The sequence below is a fragment of the Cyprinus carpio genome, chromosome A25 (assembly GCF_018340385.1).
Source record: "Cyprinus carpio isolate SPL01 chromosome A25, ASM1834038v1, whole genome shotgun sequence".
NCBI classification, from domain to species: Eukaryota; Metazoa; Chordata; class Actinopteri; order Cypriniformes; family Cyprinidae; genus Cyprinus; species Cyprinus carpio.
The window spans coordinates 7,025,744-7,037,888 of record NC_056596.1 but is presented as its reverse complement, the minus strand read 5'-3'; the positions used below and the strand labels follow the sequence as shown (position 1 = coordinate 7,037,888).

Genomic DNA, 12,145 nt, shown 5'->3' with positions numbered 1-12,145 from the left:
TACAAATTTGAAAAAAATTGACCATATTGCAAAGTGTTACCCTGATTTAATTATGTAAATATTTGCTGTCGCTATATATTTCTGTTTTATTTTCTAATTAATTTATTTTGTAGCTCAGCCGCACCAACACAGGTCGCCAGTTAAACCAGCTGCGAGTTACACATTCTCTGGATGGATCCATAGACAGTAAAAGAAATGGACACAGCGACCCCGTTGGATTCAACGGAGACAAGTGAAGTCAATTCCTGGGGGTCGAGCGTACTGCGCAGACATTAGGGGTGTCATCAAGATGGCGTCGGTCTAGGTCACATTTCCTTGGCTCTTCCCTGAATTTTGTGCAAAACTTGATTTTTCTTCCCCTTTAAAGACTCTTTTGTCCTCAATGCCTGATTTTAATTTTGTTCACGCTCGCCATACATCAAAGATACTGTGTTTTGCGAATTCCCTAATTTTTTTTCCCCTCAACGTCCATTAACGTCGTTGCACAATACGTGGATTTGAGCTCTGCTGTGTGGCGTCATGATAGAGGTGGACGATACCCTGAAATCTGAAAGTGTTAAATGTATGCATAATTATTCCAAAACTGCCCATGATCTGGATTCATTGGATGTAGGTCTTCCCGAGTCTCCAGCGGCAAGCCCGTTACCGAAAATGTGATGCCCGGCCTCAGACCCTTCAAATGCCGTTTTGCTGGAGGCAATAGAGAGACTGGGTAAGAAGCAGGATGACTTTATGGAGAAACTTCTGGAGGTCGAGAAATCGGTTGCATCCAATTCCACCCTCATCTCCGATCTCACAACACGGGTTGATGCCGTTGATATAAAATCAGAGAATACAGCTGTTAAATTTGATAAAATGGACTCCCAGCTGTCTTTACTGGCTGCAGAAAACAAACGCTTATGGGATAAATAAAGTGGATGAGCTGGATGCCTACAAGAGGCGTTGGAATATGAGGATTTCGGGTGTGTTGGAGGAAGATGGGGAGAATGTCAAGATGGTAATAATGGACATTTTTCTTCAGGTGTCACCAGGCTTAGCAGATGTTCTGCAATCTTCGATTGATGTTTCGCACAGGCTTGGCCCTAAACTGGGCAATGCATGCCCTCGCATGATAATTGTACAATTTCTCTCTCGATCTCACCGCGATTGTATCTGGGCTGATGCAAGAAGATCAGAAGTGCTCAAACAGAAAAAGATTAGGATCTCAGAAGACCTGACGCAGAGGACGAAGGAAGCATGGAACAAGCTGTGGCCTTTGGTGGAGAAAGCCCGAAAGGAGGGTCGCCGCGCTGGCTTCAGGGGGCCAAATGCTGTCGTGGATGGAAGGAGGATTTCTGCGGACGATGTCTGATTATTTTTAGAACGCTGGAGGTCGAAAGCAAATGCCAGGGATGTTCATTGCCGTTTTGTCTGAAGTACTTTTGTTTGTTGAAACAATTATTGACAATTAACAATTATTTACGGAAGTTCTAAGCGGCCATGCATTATAATTTTTTTTCTTTTTGTTTTCTCGTTATAACGACTTAATTTTCTCGTTATCTCGACATAACGAAGGTCGTTTTCTCGTTATAACGACTTAATTTTCTCGTTATCTCGACATAACGAAGTTCGTTTTCTCGTTATAACGACTTAATTTTCTCTAAGAATTTACAAAACTGCGCCAGCAGGTGGCACTATAGACCTGAATATAACTGATGGGGTGTTGTATAGGCCTACTATCCACTTTACTGTACGCGGACCTTCCTCGTGATCGCTATAATTTGTGCAGTCTTGTTTATTACTGACATTTAATTAATTCATAAATGTTAAATTGCTTGAATCAATATGAATATTTTGTGTATTAAGTTCCTGCTAGATGCATGAGTTTCACCAACGCATTCTGTTTCATCAATAACTGCTTATCAAAACCAAGGTTGACATCACTGTATTCTGTTTGCACCAATATATATTATATTTTTGCTTCTTTTAGGCTCATGATTAATTTAAATGTAATTTTAATTTTAATGATTAGGTAGTTAATAAGCGGAGATGTTCTGTTTATCTACAGTAGGACGGGATTTAACGATGTAGGCTGATGTGCTTCTTTTCCTTATTACCAATCTTTATTGTTAACCATATTGATGAGAAATGTGATGTATATGTAAAATCCATAGGCTAATTTAATTCAGTTTTGTTCTGTAATGTTGTAATGGTTTTTTTCTACACACACACACATACACTACACGTACACATGAACGCTCTTTTCAAACAGAAGCTTGTAACACACATGATATCTGCCACATAATGACTACTACAAATTACAAATTATATATAATTTTATTTCATATAAAGGGAAAATTAAAAGTGAGTTTAATCCAAGCAGCTCTAATGGCGCGGTGTTGCCATTTAAACATGCAAATTACAAAAACAAAACGTTCGTTGTACTGTCTCTGGAAAAAATCAACAGTGATTGATCAGCCTTTATTTATACAGTATTGTAGACGTTATTATTACCTAGGCGAAGCAAAATTTGCTGAAATATAGGCTACAGTAAGAGCGCCTGCATGGCTGTCCATCAGATGCCTGTCAAAGTTGAGTTCGTTACTATAGCAACAGTAAAACTTTCATGTCGTTATAACGAGGGAAAACAAACTTTCGTTATGTCGAGATAACGAGAAAAAAAGTCGCTATAACGAGAAAACGACCTTCGTTATGTCGAGATAACGAGAAAATTAAGTCGTTATAACGAGAAAACAAAAAGGAAAAAAATTATAATGGATGGCCGCTTAGAACTTCCGTAATTATTCGCAAAAAACTGACAAATATCTTTGAGCATTAATATGTTAAGGTAAGCAAAGGAGGGGACATAACAGATAGCCTAAACCGTTATTTAGGGGTATAGATACGTTTCAAGTTTTGCACTTTAATTGTATTCTGTATTACATTTCATAACTTTGTTACGATTGTAGTTGTATAGTACTTTTTATTTTCTTTTTCTTGTTTTGTTACTGTTCATATGCCGGTTAAACTGTCTTGTTTTTCTCTTAATGTACGGGCGATTCATGATTTATCTAAACGCAAGGCTTTATTTTTATTTTGTACGTCACAGAAAAGGGATGTTTATTTTTTTCAATAAACACATTCCTGTTATGAAGATGAAACAATTTGGCGCAATCAGTGGGGAAGTAAGGTTTTATTTTGTCATGGTACTAATCACTCCACTGGAGTTTTGATTTTATTTAGCCGTAATTTTAGTGGCTCGATTCTGCAGTCCTTTTCTTCTGCCGAGGGTAGATGGATTATTGCTGTCATTCTTCTAGGGGATTTTTTCTTTATTTTGGTTAATGTTTATGGTTTTAATATTCATACACAAAATAGCTTATTTTTTCAGGATCTGTCTTCTAAAATTCTTGATTTAAAAGGTAAATATCCATCTGCTGCAGTAATAGTTGGAGGGGATTTTAATGAAGCTCCTGACCTATGACTGGATAGATTTCCCCCAAAACGAGAGTCATGCAGATGTAACACTATTATTAATGATTTTTGTAGTAACCTTTCTCTTTTGGATGCTTACAGGTTTATCCATGATAAAGATTGTTCATATACTTGGTTCAGTAAAGATCTCTCAAGAAAATCGCATATAGATTACATCAGACTTTATATCTTCTTTTATTAAGTCCAGTAGTATCTGTCCTGCTCCCCTCACAGATAATGCTTTTATCAATCTTATTTTATCTGATTCTGGTACTGGTTGTCACAGAAACCCTGGATATTGGAAACTAAATTGTTCGCTACTACAGATTCCCTCTTATTGTTTGGGTATTAAGAGCATCATTGAAGAATTTAAAGCAAAACCTGGTGTTTCAATATCTTCTAATTGGGAAATGTTTAAATACGAGTGTAGAAAATTCTCTATTCGATTTAGTAAACAGTTAGCGAGGGCAAAATCTTTAAAGTATACCTCTGTATTAAGTGAAATTAATCAAATTTTAGGCAAGAAACAGACAAGTGAAGATGATAAAGTAAAACTGCACAATCTTAAAGAAGATTTAAAAAAACTTTTATGCAGAAAAGGCTAAGGGTGCCTTTATTAGATCCAGAGTAAAGTGGCTAGAATTCAGAGAAAAAAATTCAGCATATTTTTTTAATTTAGAAAAGAAAAGAGGGATATCTAAGAAAATATTGTTCTCTAAATATTGAGGGCAATTTCGTCACAGATGAAGTTAGAGTTTCTAATTTTGTTTCCAATTTTTATTCACAGCTTAATCTTCCTCATTTAAACCTCAGTTTGCTGATAGTTTTTTTTTGAGAGGGTTCAAGCATTCACACCTATTATAAGTGATGGAAATCGGTCGTCTTGTGAGATGGATTTGACTATGGAAGAGTTGGATATGATTATCCAGAAAGCCCCCCTCAATTAAAAGTCCCTGGTCTTGATGGACTGCCTTTTGAATTTTAGAGGACCTTTTGGCAAGACATAAATAAGCTTGTTTTGGAAGTTTTTAAAGACTTAACTGAGTGAAGCAGGGTTTGATCACTTTAATCCCAAAGCCTAACAAAGATTCCTCATATTTAGATAATTGGTGCCCAATTACTTTACTTAATTCTTATTATAAATTATTAGCTTCCCTTTATGCAAATAGATTGAAACCACGTTTAGAAGAAATTGTCTCAGTTTCCCAATCCGGCTTTATGAAATGTATAGGCATATAGCAAATAACATTCGGCTTGTTTTAGATATTTTAGATTATAATGAATTGATCAACGATGGTGCAATCATTTTATTTTTAGACTTTTATAAGGCCTTTGACACAGTCGAGCATGAGTTTATGTTTGAATCTTCACACAAATTTGGTTTTGGCTCTTCCTTTATTAGAATAGTTCAGACTTTTTACAAAAATATTAACAGCAATGTATCTTTGGTGAATGGTGTTTCTCCCCGGTTTACAATTAGCAGGGGCATCAGACAAGGGTGTCCTTTTTCACCATTTTTGTTTTTATTAGTCACAGAGTTTCTTAATATTTTTATTACTCACTGCGTAGATGTTCAGGGTATTGTTGTAGCTGAACACACTTTTCTAATTAGTCAACTGGCGGATGACACCTGTCTGTTTTTAAAAGATGAGAAACAGGTTCCTGTTATTTTGGAAGCTTTAAAAACTTTTTCTAATGCTTCTGGTCTCACAGTTAATCGAAATAAAAGTGAAATTATACCTATTCACAGTCTTGAAAAAGGTCATATAGAAGGTATCGAGGTCAAAAGTTCTGTTAGATATTTAGGCATTTTAATAAGTAAATCACCCGAAGATAGAATTTTAGATAATTTTTCACAACGGACAAAAAAATTTAAGAATGTCTTCAATTGCTGGTTACAAAGAAATTTAACTATCTATGGTTGTGTCTTGATAGCTAAAGCTGAAGGCATTTCTAGGATTGTTTACCCAGCTTTGTCCTTAAATGTCAACCTGAAAACTTGTTCATCTATTGACTCTATACTATTTAAATTCTTGTGGAAAAATAAAACTGAGTATGTTAAAAGGAAGACTCTGATAAGAAATACTTTGGAGGGAGGTGTGAATGCTTTGGACTTAAGTACTCTCAATCAGGTTTTCAAGATCGGCTGGATTAAACGCCGTCTGAATGCTGATTCTAATTTGTTATGGTTTCATATACCTAAATTTATCTTTGAAAAATGTGGAGGGTTGAATTTTTTATTGTCTTGCGATTTTAAATGCAACAAACTTCCGTTCAAGCTTGCTAATTTTCATAAGCAAGCCTTGGAGGCCTGTAAGCTTGCCTTCTGCCACACTTTTTCCCCTCATAGGAGTATTATATGGAATAATCAGAATGTGCTGCGTGGAAAAAAATCTATCTTTATTAAGGATTGGGTTGACAAAGGTGTTATTTTTGTTTTGGATTTATTGAATAAGGATGGTAGCTTTTATTCCTATAATTAATTTATCAACCTTTTTGGAGTAGACTCCTCACCTAAAGTTTATAACTGGGTTATTAATTCTATTTCACCTAAACTTTTGCATATGGTTAGGTCATACTGTAGCTACAGAATATCCGTTTGTGAAAAGCCCCAGTTGTCTATTGGAGGTTTGGAGCTTTCCAATGTCAAATGTAACAATTTTTGGATTAGAAGATTTCTTATTAGGAAGATCAGCTGTCATCCCAAAGCTTTTTTCAAATGGAAACTAAATTATCCTTCTCTTTCTACCATTAATATATGGGCTGGCATTAATAAGTTTCTGTTACCTAACAAGTGGAAAGAGCTTCACTTTAAATTTCTACATAATTACTATCCCTGTAACTCTCTTCTTTTTAAGTTTAGTTAGACATATCTTCACACTGCACATTCTGTAATTCTAATTTTGAAACAATACCTCATCTGTTATTTGAATGCGATTATTCAAGGGAGTTCTGGAGGAAGGTAGCTTGGCTTATTTTTTCTGCTTATTACAAACTCTTTACTTTTGAGGTTGTGAATGTGCTGTTTTTGATTTGGGACTCCGGGTCAAAGGTGATGGACGACAGATTAAAGCTGCTTACTTTATGTGGCAATTTTTATCTTCATAAGTGTAAAGTAACTTTTTCAAAGCCCAATTTTAGACTTTTTTGTGTTGATTTAAAATTATTTTATGACTCTCTTTGTTTATCAGCTAATAAGAAAGCGGCTAAAACTTCTTTGTTGCTTAAAGAAATTATGGTTTCATTATAAATTACTTCCTGATTTCTGAAGATTATTATGTATTCCCAATGTTATTTATTTCTATTTACTTATACTCATCTTTTGTATTTGTAGTTTCTATGAATATTTTGTGAATTATTATTTATTTTTATTTTTTTATTAGTAGACTATCCCTTATCTATCTATTGCCTTGCTTTACTTTGAGTTGACTGTCTTATTTTTATTTTATTTTATGGTAGTTTTTGTACTTGATACTGTATCCCCTGTGTTTTTTGTTCAATAAAGAGAAAAAAAAAAGAGTACTGCGCAGACTCAAACTCAGCTTGATGACGTAAATGTCACGTAAGCAACCTGTCTGACAATTGTAAGTCTTCTAATCGCTGTGCCAAGAGAAATCTGAATCACCCACCGAATCTTGCAGACGTTGTTGAATAATTTTGTCCCGTTGCTTTTATGGACTCTTTTATGGATTGCCTTTTTTATTCCTCGGTATGAAGTAGTAGTCACAAAGAGGACAACAGACTATATGTCAGTTTACACTGTTGAGTTAGCAGCAGTTTTACTGCCATTAGGGTGGGTGGAAGAAAATAATCAGAACCAGGGTGTCGTTATAGCCTCAGACAGTTTATCAGCATTATTAAGCATTCAATCTGGGAGAGCGTCATGTAGACAAGACCTCATTTATCAAATACTCCACTTGCTTCTCACACTTCATAATAAGGGAATGGCTGTCTCATTCTTTTGGGTTCCTGTCCATGTAGGGGTGGAAGGAAATGAAGTTGTGGATATGCTAGCAAAAAACTCTACAAAGCATGAAACAGTAGATGTACAAGTACCAATATAAGTAGAGCAGAGGTCAAAAACCATCATAAAGCAACATTCACTTAAATATGGCAGGAATATTGGAACACAGCGGATACAGGACGCAAGTTATACAGTATACAAAATCAATTAGTCACAAGCATGAGGAAGGGCAGAAGCCCAAGGGAGGAGATGTTAGTCTCACGTCTTAGAATGGGTCACACTGGTTTAAATACAACATTGCACAGAATAGGAAAACATCCCACTGGATTTTGAACTTATTGTGATGTACAAGAGACAGTGAAGCATATACTGTTAGACTGCAAAACATATGAAGAAGATAGGGAAGAATTAAAGGCACAAATGGATGAACAAAGCATGACACTTGAGCATTTATTAGGGAAAGCATCTGGGAGAATACACAGTTTATTTTATTTTATTTTTGAAAAACACCGGGGTAAGGGAAAGGGAAAGAATATTGAAGTGGTAAGTTGGAGGAAGGCGGACTCTCTTTGTGCTGCATGAACCAGTTCCCATTATCACGGATCCTCATTTATAACATTCTGAAATTAAAATGAGAGCCATATTTGTATATACAAATGCATTATTCGTTACATCACATGTTTTAAAAACATAATGCTTTTCATTTCATCGTGAACCTAAACCAGCCCTTTTCTTTCACGCTGTGTTCTGCTCCTTACACATCTCCCTTGAAAACACTGACCAATGTGGCCACACTTCACATCAAATTCAAAAATGTTATTTTAAAATGAAAATGTCTTTAATATTGTAAGTATGGTATCAGACAAAGATTATATTTTGTTTCAACTAACAGCATCTTGTCGTCTGTGATATATCTTCTACTATGTCTTTGAAGTAACAGGGTTGCTAGTATTGTAGTTTCAGCTATAGTTCTTTTTGTACACAGGGTTATGAAACTGCAAGGTTTTTATTAGCAGGATAATTCAATGCTTTTTCTATGAATGTGCATAATTATATAATTTAATCAGTTGGTTACTGTTTAAAATCATTGTAAAAGTGAAAAAAAAGTGAAAGTCATGACATTTGTCAAGTATGGTAACCCATACTCGAAATTGGTGCTCTGCATTTAACCCATCCAAGTGCACACACACAGCAGTGAGAAGTGAACACACACCCGGAGCAGTGGGCAGCTATATCCAGCGCCTCCCGGGGAGCAACTGGGGGTTCAGTGCCTTGCTCAAGGGCACTTCAGCCATGGGTATTGAAGGTGTAAGAGAGCGCTGTTCATTCACCCCCCCCCACCTACAACTCCTGCCAGCACTGAGACTCGAACCTGCGACCTTCTGGTTACAAGTCCAACTCTCTAACCATTAGGCCACAGCTGCCCCCAAAGGGTTATGGTAAGATTGTAATCTGACAAATGTAACAAGCATAAAGTGATAAAAAGCACACACCTAATTGATATTGAAGAAAGATTATGTTGATGAGGCTATCAGTGTTTTTATTTGTGTTACAATGGCACGCAACCAACTTTTTAGGGTGTCCTATTTTGGCTTTAAAATGCATGGTAAAAAATAAACACCTAAGTAATTGTAAAACTGAAGATCATATTAAATGATACAAAATGTAAAAAAAAAAAAATCAGCAGATTATTTATTAACTAAAAAATAATGAATAATGCAAATAAGCACATTGTTTAATTATGGGATTTTATGCCATTTTAAAAATGGTGCGCTACAACGGCACACAACATTTGATGCAGTTGGAGCGGCGTCACGAACAGATGAAGAAGAATCTAGAAGCTCAGTATAAAGAGCTTGAGGAGAAGAGGCGCCAGTTTGAGGAGGGAAAAGCCAACTGGGAGACCCAGCAACGCATCCTGGAGCAGCAGAAACTTGATGCATCAAAGTGAGACTCTCGCTGTTCTTTCAGCTCAATTCTTCAGTGTCTTTCTCTTAAAATAGCCTTTCTGTAACTCTCTGCATTATTCAGTCCCTAAATAATGCAGCTAGCAAAACAATATTTTAAATAAGGAACTGCACTCGTGCACAGAAGTAGAGGCTGACTGTCCCATTTGCCTCTTACACATTAATAATCTGCATTCAGAATTAAGTTTTAGCCTGAAATAAAGTTTTAGTATTTAAAATAATAATTATTATAATTTAGTTATTTTAGTGTATTTTAAATATTTTTTTACATTAATATTTTACATTTTAATTTGATAAAATGTATGATTTAAAAATTATATAAGATATATTAGATAATTCTGTATATTGTTGTTTGTTTTGAACTTAACTTTAGTTATAATTTTTTAATTAGTATGTTATTCATGCACTAGAAATTTCAATAGAACAGCAATTATTTAAAAAAAAAAATTTTGACATTATAAAAGTCGTTACAGTCACTTTTGATCAATATGAATGTGTCCTTGCTGAGTATTATTTTCTTTCAAAAAAATAAAAAATCTTATCTTAAATTTGTGAATAGTAGTGTATAGTATTGCAATCGGTATTAATAATAAGCAGAGGCATAAAAAGAAAATAACAGTATCAATCATTAAAATTTTTAATAAAATATTGAAATTTACAGTAACCATAAATAACAGTTTATTTTGTTAATCAATTTCTTCACTAATGTTTTTGTCTTTTATTTTCTCAGATCAATGAAAAAGAACAAGAAAAAAGGAAATACTTTTAAAGACATCATGAAGCTCCATTCTTTATAAAACCAGAAACTCATTGCATCTCTTTAGATGCTCTGATGTTTTATGACCCCATAAGAAACACATGCTGGAGTGCTACATTACAGTTTACTGCACATTCCATTTCAACATGAATGAAAGGGATGAAATGTAGGATATTTTTATAGTCACATCCACACACGATATCATCGCCCTCTTCTGGTTGACTATTATATTGCACCACATGCCCAGTATTTCAAGTGTATGTTCTCCACCTTTCGATTAAAGTGAATATATTGACCTTTGAAACTTTAAATTGTGGTTATTACAAACAATACTTCATGTTCATAATAATTTCTGACAGTACAGACAGACATTTTCAGCTCTGCTGTCCACATTCACACATCTTAGTGTTAATATGGTCTCGTGGTAGGTTCGTATGGGTGTTATAGATGAGGTTATACAAAATGCCATGATTGTCAATATTAATAACCATAGTCATATTTTGTTATGGATAGATAATATAATTACAATAATATTATAGGATGTTGCTAAAACATTCTGCCTTAAAATTGCAGACTTTTACGGCATTTTGTCTGCTCATGTTTTATTCTCTTTTTTTTTTTTTTGTTAACCGATTATGTTAGATGTCCTTCAATCTATTCCTAAACTGATCTGAGACCAGTTTGTTTCATTTTAATAGTTGGGACTTGGATTTTTAGTTGTTATGGCTGGTCCTAGATCAGGGCTTGGTGGTCACTTTTAACCCGAGTGAGTTCAGTATATCTAAACAGATGTTATTTTAGCCATACTCACCCAGATTACCCTTTATAATAAACTCACTTTACATTCTAAATGTAAATGAGAGTGGAAGCGCTCTTTGTTTGTGTCGGATAGTTTAGATTTATAACACACAGGCCCCAGGTCTAACACATGCCAAACAGACAGCAACGTGCACAAAACTCTCAATGCAAAGGACAATAAAGAGTCCCTGTATGCCTCGAGATCACACACTGTTAGTATATTTGATTTGTCATACAAGTTTGAACACTCTGTTCTTCCTGATGTGGATCACTAAAAACCACACAGATGCTCTGAAGTATGTTTAGTTTAAGGTTTTTAGGAGAACAGTATTCTGGGAAAAAGAAATAATAGTACAGTAGACCTGAACATGGCTCTAGACATGTTTGTTTTCTTATTTTTTTGTATATGTATACGGTTTTCAAATTCCGATTGTTTTTCTTCCCATTTTATCTTCATCTGTTATTCTTTCTGGCTAACTGTACATTATCAAACATGAGATATTATGCTGATAATGATCATGTTGTCTTTTCTTATCAGTATTTGATATGAATCTCATATTCCAGTATCATTGGAATTTTTCAAAATTATTTATATTTTGATATATATTTTAGTCTAATAAGTGTCAATGAAAATTAAACGATCTGGTCCATCACTGTTGTTGAGGTTTTTAAATATGTACTTCATCGTGTCTTGGTACATTGGCAAAACATAGCATAAAACCAAAAATACTCAACAAATAAACCAACAACAACACTGTTCCTTCAGAAAACAGCAGAACAGTATTTGAAAGTTCTTAATTTTTTTTTTTTTTTTTTTTTTTTTTTTTTTTTTTGTGTAGCAAATCATGTTCCATAATTAACTATTGTGTTAACTAGGACCATATTTGGAAACAGAACTCACAAAAACTAGTGTACATTCACGCCATTTCTGGTTCTGTCACATTATCTCGGTCAATGAGGAACAAAAACACATTTAGAAAGGAAATGGTTCTGAACAATAAACATTATTATTTTGGATACAACTGTTGCATTTTCAATGAAAAAGCTCATCTATTTCTTCAAGCAACATCTAATATCACACAAAAATTTGCCTCTAGATCTTGAAACCCAGAGGAAAAAAGTTCACATTTAATATGGTTTTTTGAATTTCTGTGAACAAAATATATTTAAGAATAATATTTGGAATTTGAAAATAATAAAACTGAA

At 34.5% G+C, this 12,145-nt stretch overlaps 2 protein-coding genes across 4 annotated transcripts in view; both read left to right on the top strand.

Moving 5' to 3' along the window:
• LOC109084902 (septin-7-like) overlaps nucleotides 1-11,046 on the top strand; it is a 29,217-nt gene extending 18,171 nt beyond the window's left edge. Inside the window, exons 2-3 of the mRNA XM_042715186.1 lie at nucleotides 9,219-9,364; nucleotides 10,115-11,046. Coding sequence (XP_042571120.1) covers nucleotides 9,219-9,364; nucleotides 10,115-10,181 — 213 coding nt within the window. The 3' untranslated portion in view covers nucleotides 10,182-11,046. The remainder of the gene's footprint in view (nucleotides 1-9,218; nucleotides 9,365-10,114) is intronic.
• LOC109112268 (SUMO-activating enzyme subunit 2-like) overlaps nucleotides 1-12,145 on the top strand; it is a 176,253-nt gene that overhangs the window by 64,372 nt on the left and 99,736 nt on the right. The gene's annotated exons all lie outside the window — the stretch shown is intronic.